The following is a 19,727-nucleotide window of genomic DNA, read 5'->3' on the forward strand; positions in this document are numbered from 1 at the left end:
TTGGGTTTATCTTTAATGGTAAACTTCGCCTAGTGAGTAGAGGCTTTAGTAACCGTTTAAGAAGCTCTGGTATTATTTCTTCACGTGCACGAAAAACCTGTTTGATGTCCAAACAGAACTGGAAAAGACTTTCTTCACTCACCCTGATCTCTGTTACACAGGTGAGGAAATCACCGTACAGGCAAAAAAGACGAACCTGATGACTTTAAAAATGATCCAATAAATATTCGGAAATGGGAGAAAAAAAAGTGCAAACAAGTAACAAAGACATAAGAAAAATTTATTGCAGTATTTGTTCCACAAGAAGAGCGGGGGGGAGGGGTCACTTTTTTTCTTGCTCCGTGTTCTATAACATCAAAATCTATATTAAAAACAATATAACTTCCCCTGCATATAGGCACAGATACTGCACTGCTCTTAACATAAATAAATTATATCAAAGATACTCCATTACACAGCGTGGGTGAACAACAAAATGTTCAAAACAAAAAAGAAAAAAAAGAAATTTAAAAGTAGTTGGAGCTCAGATCAAGTGAATAAATCCATCTGATGCTAGTTTAAACTCCAAAAACACTTTATTAAGAACATCATCAATACACTAACTTCCAACATTCAGTTTATTTTTTTTTACAGAATTATGTTCAGATATAAACATGTGTTTAGTTAAACTATTATACAGTGGGAGTAAAAATCAAACAACAAAGTTGCTGCACAACAGCGAAGGAACTCCCACACAATGTTTTCCAAAACATTTCCTTCTTGTGTTTTTCGTGTGTTAAACTTAAACATGTCTGTAGTCAAACAGCTCATTGTTCACAATACTTTCCCTCCATCTGGTCCGTAAATCTAAAGAGGTTTCATTTTCTCTCTGAAACATATTTGATCCACATAGATTTGGGCTGTGAGGGGTTTCTGTGTGAGTTATTTCAGCTGATTAACTCTTAGTCCCCGTCCTTGGCAGCGTATAGCGCCCGTAACGTCTGTGCCACTTTGTTCGTCAGCTTGTGTCCACTTGTCAGAGGTATCTTCTTGTAAATGATGTCTGACTCCTTGATAGTGTCAACCCAGGGAACCTTTTTGCGACCTTCCCGTTTCCTTACCTCAACCCAGGAACTAGAGTAAGATCCAGTCATCCAGTGTATACTGTAGCCAGTTTTGATCCTCTGGATGACCCTGGCAATCTGCGGTCTGTCTTTGTATTTGGGACACCAGATGGCAATGATGTCCATGGCCTTCACTCTCTCGTTCATGTGGCCTGTATCCTCTGCGGACTCCCCGCCCTTTTTTGGTTTCCGCTGTGGCTAAAAGAAGCAGAGAGGGATGCGTCACACAAAAATGTTACAGACATTTTTCATGTTGGGATAACGTGTGAACAGCTGCAGCAGTACAAATACCAGCAGATTTGATCTAAAATCCATAAAACAACTTAATTTGTGGATGTTTGTGGATTCCTACCACAGGTGGATCTTCATCCTCACTCTCCTCGTCATCTGTCTCCACTGGAGCGGTGTCATTTTTACTGTGGTTCTGGTTCTGGTTCGAAGGTTTTGGGACCTTCAGCAGTGCCGTAATGGCTTTGTTTCTGGCATTGGCACTTGCTTCACCCTCCTCATCCTCTTCATCACGATCCAAGTGCTCCATCAGTACCTTGAACTAAGAGACAAAAGCAGACATCTTTATATTCCTGAGACTGAAATAATACATTCATAAACTAGGTCTGTATATGCAATATATTGATATTATATCAATATTATGACATCAGACTAGCTATCGTCTTACATTTTGGATATGGTAATAGGGTATTAGTGTTGTCTATATCCACATTACTGATGATGATTTAAATATTTTGTGAAAGCACCAATGGTCTGGTTGAGCTTATTAGTCAAAAATATCATGATGTTTGGTTTTCTCCATGTCCACCGGACCCTAACATAACTCAGTTGCTGAAGGCTTACATCCAAATATTGTTTCACAATATTCCTCTTGATCTCATCGCTGAGATCTGAGTTGGCAAGGTCCCTCTTCAGGTAATCCAGTGTCTGACGAGGGTTGAAGTGCACCTTCGACTTCCTGTTCACCGCCTTGTCGTACACTTTGGCAGACTCCGTCGGGGAATATTTCTGGATTTTGCTGTAACACAAACAAAAAGTTTGATGGGAGTTTGTGTCACGTAAACAGCGGCATTATTGAGAGTTGATGAAAGATTTGTTGACATTTTTGATGTGGCCTACCTGTCCGAGAACCCATACAGGTTCTTCAGATGTTGTTTTAGCACCAGCAGCATTAGAATGCCCTGTGAAGCGCTGGCGAAGTCCAGCAGAGGGTTTGGGTTTTCAGGCAGACGGTCCATCACTGCGTCCTCATCCTCCATGTCGCCATCAGAATCAGAGAGCACGGATTTCTTTTGCTTGTGAACCACCTCATCCTCCTCATCACTGCTGCTGGATGTGCTACTGCTCTGCTCATCGTCCTCTTCTTCATTATCATCGTCGTCGTCTTCATCGTCGTCTTCATCAGAGCTGTGTTTTCTTCTCTGAGGCTTCTTCTTCTTCTTTTTCTTCTTCTTCTTTTTTGTCTTCATCTTCTTTGTCATCGTCTTCTTTTCCTTCTGTACGGGTCCTTTCTGTAGAGACTGCAAAGAGGACAAAACCGCTCAGACACAAGCTTTGATTTTCATCTCATAACACACAAATAAATAAAGAGCATTAAACACAGCTTCTCACCTCCTTGAAAGACTGGAGCAGGTTGCTACCAGAGACAGACAGAGTAATATCTACATGGTGCATGATAAAAAGAGGCTCCTCCTGGGTCTGGTAGGGGAAGTAGGCCAAGTTGTCTGCTATGAACAGCAGCCTATTCACCTCTGTTTTCTGCAGGGGACAAAGCGTAAAACAGCACTACTTAAATACACTGTCCATGACCAGTAGCGATGCTTGGATAATGGGTGAATGGGAGACAATCGAGCCTATAGACCTCCACAAAGGGGAGCAGAAAGGTGAACTTACGGAGCTGTCGTCAAACAAGTTGAGCAGGGAAATGAGGAAAGCCCGTCTGTATTGCCGGTTCCCTCGGACCAGAGTGTAGAGGTGAGAGCAGAGAGAAGTGTCGGTGTCATCGTGGCGAAAACCTCGAATCACTGCGCCTTTGGATCCATTTATGGCCTGTTGCACTTGATAAGACATCTTCAGCCCTGCAACGGCCTTCATCTGGGAATTTGCACAGAGAAACAACTCAACATGTATGTAGATGAAATGAAATCCTTCCAAATATGATTTTTGTATTTTATTTTCATCATACGACAAGTCATGGATCAAATGTTGAACTACAGTACATTATGTGTAGAGTATAGATTTTTTATTTTTATTCATAACAAATAAAACTGCCTACAGATACTAATAAAGCAAATCATCTTTTATACACTTTTTCACCTTGTTTGGCGATCAAAAACCAGGAAGCCACTCACATGGATGAAGCCGGTATATTTCTTGTCGATCTCCACCAACTGTTGATCGGATTTGTTCTTCATGGTTGGCTCAGGGTCTGTTCCCATGGCAATCAAGTAGGGCACACACTAAAAGCAAATAGTTCAAATTCTATGAACAGCTGATGGTGATACATTAAAAAACAGCAGAGAATGTTGTCACTGTGAGATAGAAGAAAATCTCACACAGACCTTGCTTGATAGAGGTACAGTATGTCTGAGTCTAGGGTGAGTCTGCTGGAGTGAGAGTGTGAACATACCTGAACGGGGTGGATGAGGCCCTGGCTGAGAGTCAGCGTGATGACACTCAGGGCAAAGTGGCGAACAGTGGACTGTGAGTGGAAGAAGGACTCCAGCACCTGCTTCAGGTAAATCTGCATGATGGAGCTGCTCATGCCCGATGAGATGTCCCCCATTTCTTTCAGATCCTCCTGGTTGGATTGCTTCTTCCCTGAAAACAGAAAACACCAGTTTGATCAGTCTTAACATGTTCTACATGATTGGCATGCTAAACGTGCAGTTATAATCTTATGCACCTGAGCAACACAACAATTAAGATTTCTTAAACTCACATTCGGAATCGGCCTTCTGCATTCGAGAGTCCTCCTCTTGCAGGTATGTCTGCAGGTTTTTTAGCACCTGGATCTTCAGAGTGACCAAACTGCTTTCATCTGACAGGGTGTTGTTGTACAGAACCTTCACATCCTGCACAAACATCAGCTCTGGATGCATGATGAACTGGAAGCCTTGAGACAATGGAAATTAATCCGATTAATTCAGAGGAAACTAAATTTAAAAACAATAGCAAATAAAAACAAGAAAATGCAGTATAACTACTTCTGTTAGTCTGAGATGAGGTGCAATATACCTAGACCCGTGATGGCCTTGATCTGGACCTCTTCATCTTCGTGAGTGGTGAAGTACAACAGAAGCTCCAGCACTTTATCCTTAATGACAATCTAAGAGACACAGGGACAAGTCGGTCATCAAACCCGGCTCCATAAAAGTCCTGCACACACAGTCTAAGCCGATTGCCGGTGTTTACCTTGCTAGTGCCCTTAAATTCCTCTTGGTCAAAATCGAAGTGTCGACAGAGAGCCCCCACAGTGAACAGGGCGCGCAGCAGAGTGGGTTTGTTAGCAGCCAGAGTGGAGCTGTTGGGGTCCTCTTGGTGCTGTGTCTTCAGTTTTGCCAGCGCTCCTATAGAATGAGACAAGTGGGCAATGAAAGCTAACTTTTGTTCTTCTTGTTCATACAGTGAACTAACACAGAATCTTCATTATAGAACAGTGTTTTGGTGTTCATTGTGAATGAACAGGTTAACAATCATAACCCCTATGTACAAGATTATGTTCCAGCCTTTTCTATTTCAAGGTATATAAAAATTCTGGTATAAGAAAATGTATGTTTATGTTAAAATTAATGCATGTACAGTACATAAGACTTACCATAGTAGCGATTGAAACAAGCCCAGACAAACTTGTAGTTGTGTGTCACCTTGTTGACAACGGCACCAAGACAGCTTACACAGTGCTGTACAACCTGAGAAGCAGACACAGCAAAATTACATCATGTTCAAATAAAATCTGAGAGCCATCTGTGAGAGCTGTAAGCTGTAGGTGACACTGACCGTCATGCCGTATTTGATAAGGAGCTTCATCAGGTCTTCTTCTAGGGTAGTGAGGAAAGTCTCACTCGGGTGCTCCATCAGAGGCACCACCAGCTCCAAGATCTTCGCCACGTTACATATCACCATGAAATCATTCTGAGTCTGAAAATATCAACATGGAGAGAGTTGTACAAGTCCAAAGCTGAGCTGGAAAACAACTTTGTGAATGACTCAATCGCTTCATCAATTGTTTCCCTCCTCTCATGATGATTTCTCATACTTTCACGCAAGGTATAAAAGAATAGACTAATACTGAAGGAAATCACATGGTACTTACATTGCACTTGGTGGTCAAGTAGGGCTGCATAGTCATGGCATGTTTGACCATTAACTGTGCTCTGATTTTGCTGAACAGGTAGAGAGTGGTGATGCACGATACCAGACGACCTGAGTTGACCCCCTTGTCCTCACAGTCTGAAACGCAAACACAGAAAACGTTGATATTTGTTCGTAGTAATGTTTAACACAATAAGACTGCAATACCAATTGTGTATCAAACATTCTTTTCCGTTTATTTTTATTACCTGCAATAGACTCCTCGTATTTCAGTATGTGCTCCACTAGATTGTCCACCAGCTGAACGCAGGCCTTCTTGGCAGGTTTGTACGAAGCTTGCTCTTCTGACTTCAGGAGCTAAAATGGATGTCAGAAGTTAGGCATCTAGCATATATGCAAAACCAGTTATCATAAAGACACACACGCTGATGTTGAGATATCAAACAAGTTAAACAACTCACATTTTGGAGAAGCTGCTCAAACCAATCATAGCCGGAATCTTTACATGCTGACACCTGTGACGAAATCAAAACATGACATGAGTCAGAGTATGACAATGTCAATCATCAAAATTTCTCTGATTTGAAGGAGGGTGCCAAATCCTTTGTCACAAGCCTCGGAAGTACGCACCACATCTGTGATGTTCAGAATCTTCCGGGTCATGGCATTTTTGTCATGACCAGGTGTGGGAGTGAACCAGATTTTCTGGAATGTCTCATTCACCAGTTTCTGCACGGGGAAAAAGATATTCATAAAAATATAACCTGTATTTTTCAATATATAAACGGACACAGCATACACATAAAAGTAAACACAAACCTTGATCCCCTCTTCATCGTTGACCCTTCGGATCATCCTCACACACATCTCAGTGATCTTGTGGAAGTCCGGCAGCTCCAGGCAAATATCCCTCAAGATCTTAATGACCCTCTTCCTGACACTTATACCTGTGTCCTGTGGAAAGACAAAATGGGTACAAAGAGAGTTCAATATAGACAAGAAGAAATACATTTCTCAATTGCACTTTCAACTGCCAAATGGTTGCAGTTCCTCGTCTGTTCTTTAGGTGGCAGTGTGGGAAAAGATGATTCAACCTCGCCTGGACTTTGTAGTAAATGTAGTTTTTGGTCAGAGTTTGATTAAGTCAAGGGAAGTTAGTGACAGACACTGCCTATTCCACAAACTCCTAAGAGGTAATGTGAGGTGTTGGAAAAAAAATGTAAGGAGGGAAGCTTAAGAAATTACCAGTATCCTTTCAATGAGCATGTCATAGTACTGCTCAATGAGCTGCGGTCGACTCAGCACGAAACGGCCAAGGAGCTCCACGGCTGCCTCGCGCACACTGGTTGAGTTGTCCATGAGGCGACAGTGAACCCCACGCTGCATATCCAACTGCAGAGCAAATACGAGAGTTTAGTCAAGCACAGATAAACATTACTGAATGTTATGGCTGCAAGTGTGACTGTCTATAACAGGATCTCCTGTTAAACCGCTTTCAATCCAGTGGTCAAGGCGATGTGTAGCAACCCATACAGGAAGACTTACCCGTGCAAGAATACTTGGATCCACAGCTACTACTTCAGACAGACACTTCATGGCTTTAGTTCTGACTGCGATGGCGCTCTCGCCCAGCACTCTCAGAATCTATACGAAAGAGACAGTAAGAGAAACAAAGTTAGTCACAGCCAACACAATATCATTTCTCACTGACGTGTATTTGAAATGAATCCTCCTACCTGTGATAGGTAAATATCAAAGCTCTGTGAAAACGGCCTCATGGAGGCCAGATATCTGACAATCAGGCATGAGTCCCCATAGTCTACTGTGTCGGAGTTTATACTGAAAGAAAAATCAAAGGGGCAGTTGAATATCAGGATTAGTGAACAAGACAAACAGTGTAACCAAAGTGCAGCACTCCAGAGTGAGGTAGCATTTACCTCGAGGAACTCAGATCTGACGGTGACGTCTTCATGACCTTGCGGAGGAATTTCTTTCGTGTCTCGCCCCTCTGCAAAATCTCCTCAGTCGAGTCGACATCCATGGAAGGATGTCGACCTTTGAAGTCCTCGTCATCGTTTTGAGACTTCACCGCTTTGTCAGCCTCAGTTATGGTGTCCCTGAACCACTGAGCAATATAAAACTTCCTGGCAAACTGTATGAAACAAATGCACACATATGTAATGAAAAACACAAAACATTTTAAGGCATCCTAAATAATATAATACCACGTTGACGTGTATGAACCCTGTTAGAATTATGATTATGAATAATATGATTATCATTATAATTATTATTATGATTATAATCATTATTATTGTTACTACTGCATGTAAACACTGAGCATCCAGTCCTTAGGGTATCATAAATGTGGCCATGATTTCTGTAAATACATAGATTAGTATATGAAGATGAAATGCTCACCACTAGAGATGGATCTGTCTCAATGTTCTCATTTAGGTAGTCCAGCAAGGCCTTCTGGAGTTTCGGGATCTCGTCACTGCCTTGAGTCTGTAACGAGATCAATAAGTTCTACCACTGTGCGTTTATATCTGTTAAAATCATTCCGTCATGATCAAGTCTACCTCTCTGAGGATGCGGTCGATAGCCTTTTGGTCCATGTTGCTGCTGACGGCGTCTTTACGCAGGCTAGAAGCGACGGTGCCGAGGTAGTCCAGCGATGCCACCCTGAGCGCCATTTCTGTCTGCTTGTTACTGAACTGGTGCACCTGGAGCACGAGGAGGGGCGGAAAAATGTCAACACAAGCTGGACAGTCTGCTGGACGGATGTTTCGGTGATGACACGTTTGAAGTGAGCGACGCTACTCACCAGCAGCCGGCCCAGTAAACTGAGCAGCAGTTCGGCTGCAGGCCACTCAGGCCTGTTCACTGTAGACAGCAGGTCATGAACAAAGTTCTCAAACAGAGGCCGGTAGTCATCCTCTCCCTGCTTACTGCCACACCTGAAACACACAGAATATTATTATTATAATGTGTTTGAAAATTAAGTCAGTTAATATTACAACCTGTTCCACAGTAGAAGAATTTGTACTGTGCGGCGACACCGAGTGCTAAAGTCCCCCTTTAACAGACTACAGACCAATTACTTACTTCTTGAGAAACACAGATAGGAAGTTCTGAGCCGTCCTCATGGCAGTTTCATAAGAGTTTGTGATGAAGACATCTTTATCCACCTGGAAAATAAAAGTACCCGATATGTAACACTATTTCTGAATAAAAACAGATGATTTAAGTATCAAGTTAAATCCACTGTTGTTACCTTCTTATTATGTTCGCCTTCTGCGTCCCTCTCTGAGGGAAGGCGAACCACACACTGGATGAGCTGAAGAACCAGTGCTGTGACCATCTGGATGTACAAGGGCTCCTCATCCGAATCACTGTTTAGCCTGGGGGAGTAGGAGACATAAGTATCGTTAAGTTTACTGAACAAAAAAACCTTTTATTTCTTCATTTAAGGCATTTAATTGAGCAAGATGTAGTTACCTAAAGTTCCTGAGGCTGCGTTTACTAGTCGGCAGTCTAGCTAAGGAGGTGAAGATCTCTTCAAGAATGAGCTGCCTGTGCTTCTCGTAACGGCAGAACACCTGAGGAAGAGCAAAATGAAAACATCAAAACATAACAACAGAGAGCATGTCATAAAAAAGCAATCTGAAGCAATAGCAAAATTGACTGCTAAAATGAAATAAAATGAAGTGTCATGGCACACTTACTGCTGTCACAAGTGTGATGGCACATAACTGCAGTTCGCTGACGTTCTCCACAAAAAAAGGTGTAATGCCCAGGGTGGACACCTGAAAAGTTGGACACAAAATCAGTCAGGTGTGTTAGAACTCAAGAGACAAAGGTTAAACGGGGCCGTGAATTTGAATGACGTCAAGAGTCTCACCTGGAGAATAGTGGTGTCAGTTAGCAGCTGGATCTCCAGAAGCTCTGAGGTACTGCTCACAATATCACACACTTTGTCGTAGAGCATGACGACCACCTTCTGTTTATGGGTTGAAATCTTTGCCCGCTTGGACTTTGAAGTATGCATGCCACCTTGGGTGAGGAAGAGGAAGGGATAAAAGATAAGTAAACCACTTGCAATATACGAATACCAATTTTTAAGTGTAGTACTAGTAGAGATAATTTGGACCAGCATGGATCGGCTTTATCAGCTTCCCAATATGCAAATGCACAAAAACAGCTTCTTGAGATCAAGATTTCTGCAATATCTATTACAACTTAGAAGAACGGAAGAAAACTGTGCTGACCTTTTCTGTAGACTGGGTCATACTGAGGGTACAGAGAATTTTGCAGATGGAACTTGGTGTACTGCAACACCCTCTCGATCACGTCTTCTATATAAACTGCCTTGGGCATGTGTGGAGATGTCATGATGTTGAGTGCAGTCAAACAGGCATCAGCAGACTTAGCAACCCGCTCCATGATGAGGTCACGCCACAACCGCTCCTCGTCCATGGAATCATTTTCCTTCAACATTTTAAAATCTGGTCAGTTTCAGTTTATTCACAACACAGTTCCACTATAGTATGAGTACAACCAGAAGACGTAATGGAGATACGTGAAATGAGACCCGATAAGCTATCTGAAGCTTGAGAAAATAAGAAGATAGGATATAAAATATATGTTTACTAAAATGTTGTCTAGATTGGAATAAGTACATGTTTTAAAGAGCAATAATTTGGAAAAACTTGCTGAAAAATTCTAACAGGAAATCAGGTATGAAAAATCGCATCACTTCCGCAGCTAGAAATGAATATCCAGCTGGCAACTTACATGATTCATGAGTGTGGAAAGCTTGACGCTGTCCTGAATGTTCTTCTCCAGGATATTCAACAGTTTCACCAGTTTCTTAGTCGAACACTATGGATCATAAATAAAAATTGGTTACGTTCACAACAATGCGGCTGTGAGTTGATGGTCTTAACTTTTGAACCTCAGCGTAACCTTGTGACGGTGCGCACACACACACACACACACACACACACACACACACACACACACACACACACACACACACACACACACACACGCACACTCTCACCTTGTTAAAGATGCACATAGCCTTGATCTTAGCAGAGTCACTGCCTAGCTCGCTCAACTGGTGCTTTCCGAGCAAGAGCTCCTCGGGTATCTCGTCATCATCTGTTTGAGTGCACAAAGTTACAATGGTGACGTTGTTCCAACAAATGTCATGAACGTTGGAAACTGTGCCGCTCTTGGTGTTTACCTGCGGCGGCGAGGTCCACGTCGTCGAGGCTCTCAATAATGCTTTCCATGTTGGCCGTGAATCTCTTAAATGTGGAGGAGTCTATCTTTTCTGTTCGACAAATGTAAACACATTAATTAATACAAATATGTTTTTAAAAAAGTAATGTTTTAAAATGCATTATTATTATAAAAAAATAATTAAAAGTGGTAAAACAATACCTTCTGGTGTCAGTTTGGAATCATACGCTTTTTTGTTTTTTTGTTTCTCCTTTTTCTTCAATTTTCTGGCAACTGAACAAAAAGTCATTAGACGAGACATTAGTCACAACCTCCACAGCGGCAACTCACTCAAAGCACTGCATGTTTAATAGAGGAAGACTGAGGTGTAGTAATCCAACTATCCAGGGAATTGGCCAGACGGATCCGATTTCAAATGGCAATAATCGAAATGACAGCTGTCAGAAACAGGACTCACAATTTGCAAGATCTGACACAATTAGCCTTTTTGGGGTTTATTGGCCAAGGTTATATAAGTTAGATAAAATATTTTTGCCTCCTTAGAGACACTTCACAAAATAAAAACTCTCTCTCTCTCATCTACAACATTTATTTACATGTTTTCTTCTGCCTAGGCCCACTGGTAAGCCTATGCAAAAGAAGACTCACCATCACGCAAGCTTGGTGGTGGAGAGTCTTCATCCGAATCGTTTGGACTGCGTTCACGGTGACAGCTGCTGGACCTCCGGCGAGCGCCATGCAGACCTCCGCTCCGGTGCTGCCCAGAACCCCTCTTCTCTTCCTGCTTCCAGGACTTGTCGTGATCTTTCTTGGACCTTTTCTTTGGAGCTGAAACAATAACAGAGAAAGGATAAGTCAGAACATATCCAAGTTCTTTAAGCACCAATTATTGGTATAGTAAATAAATCAAATGTAAATATTTGGAGGTACATATAGACAGCATAGTGCTTTTGACAGATTTTGCAATACTCTGATTGATGTGTATGTACAAACATGTTAATTTTTTAGATTTAATACTGACACTCATGGTCAGAGTCATCGTCATCATCATCATTGTGGTCAGAGTCCTCGTCATCTTCATCCAACTCGGCATACTTGGGTTTCTTACTGATCATACTGTGCTTTCGCTTGTTCTCTGTAAGCACAAGAGGTGTTTTCAGCACAGAATAATCTTATATACTACTACTTCTTCACAAGAGGATACAATCAGTAACTCATATGTTTTACAGTTTTGCGTGCATACTTAATAACCAAAGTAGATCATACCTCTCCCCGATCTGTCAGTGGATCTGGATCTGGAGCCGTGTGCGTTCCTGCTTTCCTTAATGATCCTCTTTACCTCATCAATGTTGAGTTTGTTGAGCACAACAACAGGCTTAGCTCCTTTGTTTAAGTTCTTTATCAACGACAATCTCTCCAGCCTGACCAGCGGCTCACTCCAGCCCTCGATCAGTTTGGTTGGAAGTTGGAGCTCTTTCGTATCCCGTTTTAATTTAGGAATCACAAAGTTCTTCAGATTTCCTGACTTGCCACCCAGCAGGTATGAGGGGAACTCACAAGGTTTTGTCTCTAAAGACTGCTGTTTGTTTCCAGCTTGGCAGCTGATGCTGCCATCCCTACTTTTCCTGTCTTTCTTATTTTGTGCATTTTGAAGGCTGGAACTCTCCGTCTTCTGTCGCCCATTAAGGTCGGTGGATTTTCCGCTATCGTCTTGCTTCACTCTGGGGCTGTCAGGTTTAGTAGGCCTGTCAGGAGAGTGCTTATTGCAGTTTTCTCTCGGTGTCTTATGCTTCCGATCTCTGTCTCTATCTCTGTCCTTATCCCTAGCTCTGTTTTTATCTCTGTCTTTATCCCCATCTCTCTCTTTATCTTTATCTCTGACTTTTTCTCTGTTCTTATCCCTATCTCTATCATTATCTCTATCTTTGTCCTTAACCCTATCTCTATCTTTATCTTTGTCTCTGTCCTTATCCTTATCATCTCTATCTCCAACTTTGTCTTTATCTCTCTCCTTGTCTCTATCTTTTTCTCTGTTCTTATCCTTATCCCTATCATCTCTATCTCCAACTTTGTCTTTATCTCTCTCCTTATCCTTATCCCTGTCTCTATCTTTTTCTCTGTTCTTATCCTTATCTTTATCGCCAACTTTCTCTCTATCTCTGTCCCTGGCTTTGCCTTCTCCATGTTTGGAGTTGCGCTCCCCTTTGCTCAAGGTTTTTGGAGTCTCAGGGTTGCTGACATGGGATCTGTGGATGTTGTGGTTCTTTTCCTCTTTGTGGCGCAAGTCCGAATGCTTGTCGTGCTTCTGCCGCGGTGTGTCTGGCCGCTTGTCATCAGAGTGTTTCTTGCCACCGACAGTTTTGCCATCGTGCTTGTGTTTGGATTCGCGTTGACTTTCCGGCTTCTGTTTGGGGGCTTCTGGTTGCCCGTCTGAGCAAGACTTCTTGGGGTTGTCGGCATGCTGTCTGATGATCCCCGGTCTGTTTTCAGCTACTTTATCCACCTTTCCATCCGGTCTGTTTTCAGCTACTTTATCCACCTTTCCATCAGTCTTTGGCTTTAGGTGCCGTAGGTGCTCCTCGCAGAACGTCTGTGCTTCGAGGACCACCACAGGCTGTCCTTTCATCCTGCCAGCTTGCTGCAGATCAATGCTGACCATCAAAGCCGGCCGACTGGCACCGTTACTTGCAGCGTTCGTCTTCTTGGGTTTCAACTTGCCGTCAGTGTTGCCCCCTTGTGCGGTAGGCCCGTCACTAGACTCGGCTCCAGATTCCTGAGGATACGTGTCTTGCTTCCGTTTCTTCAGTGGCTTATCTGCAATAAAGAAAAAATCTTAGATCGTCTTGAAACACAAACAAATCGAGGTCATGACAAATGCAAAAAGGCACGGGGCCAAAGCGGACACACAATACCTTTATCCTGGACTTCTTTAGACCATCTTTCTTTCTCACTGGCCGACTCGCGTTCTATTCTCTCGATCTCTGCCAGCGTGTCTATCTCAGAGTCGTCAAACACAACCCCACCAACGACTCCGGACTCCTTGCTATTTGGCCGAACAGGAACCTGCTTACAGTTCGCCTGCTCCTCGGCACCAAACCTGTGTGACAGGTCCTGGGTAGTCCTTGACAACTGATTATTATTATTATTATTATTCGTCAAATCAGTTTCCTGTTCTGAATCGACGCGTGGCCTCAGAGGTAGCTCTCCAGATGGATCCATTTCTAAAAGCTTAACTCGGGACAGTTTAATAGTCAGCCTGGCGGACTCTTTCGCTGGAGAACTAACAATGTCATACGAGGCATTTTTGTCTGTCGGCTCATTTTCTTCTTTACTCCTTTCTTTCTGCTTTTTTTTGCGGTCGGCAGAGGTAAGGAGCAAGTTGGGTGCTGCAACTGGCGGCATGTCAGGTGGAGGGGACTGCATGATAAGGGGAGGCCTGGACCCTGCTTAAACAAAAATAAATCTCTTTAGTCTTTGCAAAGAATGAACTGAACAATTAATTTTGATTCCACAGAATTAAGAAGAACGGGCTTGTTGCTAAGGTAGCATACTTTTTGCAGTCTCTTCACTCCCGGCAGGGGAACACACAGACTCTGGTGATTTAACTGGAAACGTGGCCGCCCTCATGGAGGGGTCATTCTCCTGTTGGAACACAAGACATTTATCATCCCTTGAAACCGTCAGCATCTGCTGAGGTCCAGCTCAGGATATCTTGATTCTCTCTGCATTACCTCATTTCCCAGTCTGTGAGCCATGTTGATGTAGTCTTCATCCGAGCCTAGCCTCGCATTATGATTAGATGAAGTACTTGATAGCTGACCAGAGACCTTATCGTCATGGATATTTCTAACTAAAACAGAGAGCGAAATAAAATATCCAGTTAAATTATTTGTGATGTGCAGTGCCTCGCAGGTGTGCCAGGCAGTTAAGGATTCATTTTTGTTGACTTGAATGTGTACTCACCTTGCTGCGTCTGTTGGTGTTGAGAGTAACTGGGTGGGTTGTACTGCATGTAGTCTGCGGGACTCTGAGGGGTATAGGGACTGGGTATAGGGCTGTTCTGCTGGGGCAAGAACCGAGCACCTGACCCAGACTGTGGGGATGCAAAGCATCTGTGAAGGAGGTAGAAGTAGTTTTAGTAGATATGCAATATTTATGCGTCTTCATCATCGGGCTGTAAACTGGCACTGTCTTACCCAGAGGGACTTTGAGGGACACTGGTTTGCTGATAGTTTGATCCTGGACTCCCATGCACCTGATTCTGAGACATCTTATACTGTTGCATCATTGGCTGCTGCATTACACCTGAGAGGTAAGGATACAACGCTCTATAATTAAGGTCATACAAACAAGCCGAACATACACAACTGACACTTTACTAAGTCTCGTCCTCAAATGCAGACCGGACGTTCATAGCGTAGCATCAGCCGGCTCAGACTAGGATCTGACTATTATATGGCTCTAACTCTAACGCAATCGTTTCAGATTTTCATAATTTTTTGTGTATTTTGAGCTAGTCGTGGTTAAACATTGTGTAGTAGTTATACTCGCTACCCTGAGAGGTTGGAAGGAGATGTACGTTTCTAAAACGTTATGTCTAATAGCAGAGTAGGCTAGTACACCATTGACTTGCGTTAGCACTTCTTTGCTACACTAGCGACTCGAGGTACAGTGAAAGTATGCACATGCTGCTTTTGCTTTTTAATAATTGTGACCAAGTGCTGCTGCTCATAAAACTAGAAGGCTTCCCTGAACAAAGGTTAAAAGAAAAATATGCAACTTTTTATGGCAATTAGAGATAGCATTTAGTTGTATCATTAAGGATTTTTCAAAAGAATAATTATTCTATTATTACAATAAGAATAATAATGGTATTAGTTACGCCTGTTTTTTTCAGGTTGAAAGGTCTGCTGTGAAGAAGTTCTATTCAACTTAAGTTTCACTCTATCGTTTATCTTTCCGCAATGACTCTGCCCCCAGTTTGGGAACCAACAGTGTAGTTAAACTAGGCACAAGTAGTGCATCTGACCTAGGAAAGGCTCAGGGGAGTAAATAGTTAAAGTGAAAAAAAAGACTACAGCCAGGGAAGGAGCGTGCACTCATCCCTATCACCTCAAACCTTGCACTGGGTTAGCATACTTTTGTCCCTGAAGATTTTGGGGTTCCTGGACAGCAAAGTTTGTAGAAGCATTGGCATGTCACCCTCGGGTTCATCATTCCCCAAGTTGTCCTTCAACTCTCTAGAAAAGCAAACAAAAGCACAGTCCACAGTCATGTTGCAGACAATAGTTACCTACTGGGGCTAAATGCAGTTGTGACTAATGCATTCTGATTCCTTCCAGTCTCAGTTACCGTTTTCAGTGCAGTTTAGACTACCCCTTCATGATTTTGACAACTTAGAAAATGAGCTGACCTTTCTGGTGTCGCAGTGAATGTAATGTGATCATTGCAATTGAAACATCAGTGCCTGACTTCACTGTGCGGCGGCTGCAACTACCAGCCGCACCATCAACCAGGCATATCGAAGGTGATGTTTTCCATTTCTACTGTTTAACCGCAGGATACGCTTTCTTTTTTGGCACACTTTATTGTTTCTAGATTGAGGGCATTGCAGTCATGTAAAGTCTAGTTAAGATTAAGGTTAACATAAAGTGTTAACAACTTTCCTAACAGTGTACTATAGTCCACCATCCTCCTGGCAAAAGACTGAGCTGCTGCATCACACCTGTCTAGTTGATGGGCCTGGATAATTGGACCGTGCCATTCTACTACAGCCAGAGGGGTGTTTTCAGGAGCCACTTCCTCTACACCACATCGTTTTAAGAAGAGGAATGTCACCCCTGCAATTAAATATGGACTGGCCACATATAAAATATAATCCTGCAGTTAGGAGATGAAGGGGCACCCACTATGTTGCTTTAAGGTTCTGTTTAGTTAAGTTGTGCTTAGGCTCTAGAGCAGTTCTGCTCAGTTATTGTAATTGTTCACTTTTGCTTGATTTTGTTACCCATCTTAAATTGTTGTTCATACTTTGGGTGACTAAAATCTACATTGTTTCCACCTTTACATGCTCTCCCAGTTTAATGCATACCCTGGTCCTTCACACACTGTTAAAGTAAACAGTGAAACAGCACATTTGCAATGCATTTCCACTAACACTGTTGACAACAAAGTCGGCTTAACATTGATTTCTTCCCCAATCTACTGTCGTAGCTTCTGGCAAGCGCTCCTCTCATGAATGTAAAATCCTAGAAAGATGCTGTGAAAGATCAGTGAGCGGTACTTACATGTGCTCAGTGGAGACTTGGTTAAGGCTATGTGCCAGTTGAGTCACCAGATTTTCGTCCCGACACACCAGCAGGCTGCTGACCTCTTCAGAGATCCTTCCATTGTAGAGCAGACTCTTAGCAGTGGTGGCAGGGAGAGGAGAAGGCAAGGGCAGCTGGTTCAACACTAAAAAGGACGATGGACAAAAGTTAGGTTGGCTGGGAAATGAAAGGAAGTAAAAAAAACTGTTTGGGGAAAAGATTAGAACATAAATATTTGTGTATGTAATAATACAAAATTTGAAAATGTGCAACTGGCCCACTTTATTTGGTAGCAATGCCAAATGTCAGTGAAACAATCAAATTAAGTTGTTTAGACAATGTATATTTTGGATATGTCAACTGAAGCTTGATAGTTTTTGGGTAAACATTTGAAGGCCTCAGAATACATGCAAAACTCATGATAAAAAAAATGTGGTAATAACATATCAATGTGTGGTGCTTCTTTTCATCTTCCACTTAAAGAAATACAAAGTCACTAGAGTGAAGAAATGTCCATCAACCTCTACGTTCATCAAGTTAACAAGATACATTTTTCATATACAATAGTTCTGAAATAAATCATATCTTTACACACGAGCCGAGTTGTGAGAAGCATCACAATTACAAGTATTTAGCTTCTAGTAGAACTTCACATTATACTAGAACTAGTACACCATTTCATTAGGTGAGTAGTCTTTAAACTTGCCACATCTTGGTTTGATTTTTAGTGTTTAGGCTGTGAGAACAGCATTAGAGAGAGATGATGTTGCACTTACAGTCTGTCAGGCTAGCAATTCCAGCAAGAGTAGTGATGGGAACATGAGGCATATCACCATTCATGCTGAAGATGAAGTCAAAAGGTCGTGTCAATGCACAGGCTGCTCAATACCACCAATCTCTTCCTACTCCTCACATCTCCAAACTGCTGCAGAGACACAAAAAAAAGTGGCAAAAGACACTTTCAGAGAATGTTCACTGTCAGAAAAGACAAAGTATGGATGTCATTACATACAGCATTGGTTATGTTAGGATTGTGAGTATTAAGAAAAGGCCAGTTGTTTTCCACATAACTACATTGTGCTCCTTCTGGGATGGAGATATAAAAGTGTCAGCTCATGAGTGTGCATTATTACACTGCCAACATAGCTGCACCTCCGACGCAGACAGCTTACACCGGTGTTACGTCGAAGTCTGTTCCCTCGTCAATTAGTGTTTATCTCTTGTTAAAAAGATAGCGCCACCCTTTGTGGTTAGGGATAAGGGTTGGTTTAGGTTTATGTAGGGGTAAACACATATCGACGAGGAAACTTTATTCTCACAACACCGGCCTTATAGCAAGCCTGGGCATGCCCTTACAGGTTATTGATTTATATCAGCTTCTGGTGCCCAAACCATCTTGTTCCCTGGTCCCTTTAACGTTATACACACACAGCTTCAGTGTGTGCATTTTTAACTGGTTTATTTCAACCTGCACAACTCGAACATGCAATTATTGCATAAACGTAAGGTTACAATCAACACTATTGGCTCTCATACGAATGAAGTATGTCGTGCAATGCAAATAGACTCGAGTAGTGCCTGACCTAGCTAGCTTTTCTTTGATCAAATTAATGATAAAAGTTACAACGTTTCTGTGTGTGTGTCTCTCTCTATGTATGTATCTTCAACCTTAAAGACAGCAGAGTTGTTTTAATCACCATTGTTGTAGCTGAAACCCACAAGCAAAATGCAATTCAGAAAACCTTGTAGTTAAAGCTCAAAATATTTCTTTTGTTACAATGTCAGCTAAGGTTTCCGGGGCTGTCCACTATCAGGGACATTAGCGTTAGCTTAACCTAGCACCAGATGTGACTTTATTATTATGCATGTATTACTATCTTTGGCGTTTTAGAGACTCACTGAGACGACTAGCAGCATAACGACGTCTGTGAAAGTGACTAAATTCAACTCAGGGATAGCCGGCTAGCAACAACTGGCGAGGTAGTTAGCTAACGTATGCTAACAAGGTAACGTTACTGTAACTTAACGTTAAGCTAGCATCACCGGGAGTGCATCAACCCGAGTTAGCCTACTTTACATCGCTCTTTCTATCGTATAGCTCGTGTGTGGGTTTAGATGTTCACCTCACACTTCCCATGGCCTCCATCCACGCATCACTAGCTCACAAAGTGGACCTCGGACTTGCCTTAGGAAGCGTAACCCCGACCCGACGCCAGGGAGGCAGGGGTACAAAGCGAAGACCCCATCAGAAATCACAAATATCGCCTTGGCCGATCCCGTTAACGGTTTCCCAACGGCTGCTCCAATGGGTCCGACAAACCGGAAGCACCCGGGAAGCGAAACAATTTGTCTGAATAGAGGTTGTTATTGTTGAATCTGGCTTATTTACCTTTGGATGTGATGAGAAAGAGAAGTGGTTGTGGTGAAGGAGGAGGGGGAGGAGCAGGATGGCAGCTGGAGAAGAGTCTCTGGCTCCCTCTCCGTCCCACTGTTCAAACAGCTCCTCCGAGTACGAGCTTACACAACGGCACCCGTCGGGAGGACTGGGGGGGCTTTCTTCTCTCTCACGGCGAACATGTCTGCTGGGATGGGGAGAGCATCCCCTCCAACCGGCCTTATCAGGCGGCTATTAATCAGATAGCTGGAGGTTATGTTGCAGGGTACCGGTTAATTATCGCTGGTGAAAACAATTGATGAACAGAGGAAAAAGGGGGATCCACATTGTCTATCCCCCAACCCCTCT

General features: G+C 42.7%; 1 protein-coding gene across 2 annotated transcripts; it reads right to left on the reverse strand.

The window, feature by feature from the left end:
- Positions 1-259: 259 nt before the first annotated feature.
- On the reverse strand, positions 260-19,488 carry LOC137869079 (nipped-B-like protein B). 2 transcript variants are annotated; one of them, XM_068706214.1, is made up of 47 exons: positions 19,374-19,488; positions 17,761-17,909; positions 16,964-17,129; positions 15,816-15,916; positions 14,873-14,981; positions 14,640-14,788; positions 14,408-14,526; positions 14,228-14,318; positions 13,589-14,119; positions 11,943-13,490; positions 11,698-11,811; positions 11,325-11,504; positions 10,878-10,949; positions 10,678-10,767; positions 10,492-10,592; positions 10,224-10,310; positions 9,698-9,917; positions 9,331-9,482; positions 9,155-9,235; positions 8,928-9,028; positions 8,704-8,830; positions 8,535-8,617; positions 8,254-8,386; positions 8,009-8,152; positions 7,848-7,934; positions 7,364-7,578; positions 7,163-7,265; positions 6,972-7,070; positions 6,672-6,818; positions 6,246-6,380; positions 6,057-6,155; positions 5,888-5,941; positions 5,675-5,783; positions 5,428-5,564; positions 5,112-5,252; positions 4,930-5,023; positions 4,527-4,681; positions 4,350-4,440; positions 4,054-4,227; positions 3,742-3,932; positions 3,464-3,571; positions 3,006-3,206; positions 2,724-2,870; positions 2,232-2,632; positions 1,956-2,130; positions 1,456-1,653; positions 260-1,301 (listed from the first exon to the last, which is right to left on the reverse strand). In XM_068706214.1, the coding sequence occupies exons 2-47, from the start codon at positions 17,822-17,824 to the stop codon at positions 942-944; spliced, it is 8,184 nt and encodes a 2,727-aa protein (XP_068562315.1). In that variant the 5' UTR covers positions 17,825-17,909; positions 19,374-19,488; the 3' UTR covers positions 260-941. The 2 variants fall into 2 exon arrangements, with proteins under 2 accessions (XP_068562315.1, XP_068562314.1); XM_068706213.1 differs by having other exon boundaries at positions 13,589-14,122.
- Between the last annotated feature and the right edge of the window lie 239 nt (positions 19,489-19,727).

Source organism: Cebidichthys violaceus, unplaced genomic scaffold, assembly GCF_023349555.1.
Source record: "Cebidichthys violaceus isolate CVI_PGR_0920_01 unplaced genomic scaffold, fCebVio1.0.p SCAF_12, whole genome shotgun sequence".
NCBI classification, from domain to species: Eukaryota; Metazoa; Chordata; class Actinopteri; order Perciformes; family Stichaeidae; genus Cebidichthys; species Cebidichthys violaceus.

What these genes read in the sequence shown, in the direction of transcription:
- LOC137869079 (XM_068706213.1), bottom strand. Translation starts at nt 17,824, where the DNA reads ATGAATGGTGATATGCCTCATGTTCCCATCACTACTCTTGCTGGAATT. An exon ending in CAAGTCTCCACTGAGCACAT is followed by an intron (nt 15,917 to 16,963) that starts GTAAGTACCGCT and finishes TTGCTTTTCTAG; the next exon opens with AGAGTTGAAGGACAACTTGG. An exon ending in CTCACAGACTGGGAAATGAG is followed by an intron (nt 14,319 to 14,407) that starts GTAATGCAGAGA and finishes GTGTTCCAACAG; the next exon opens with GAGAATGACCCCTCCATGAG.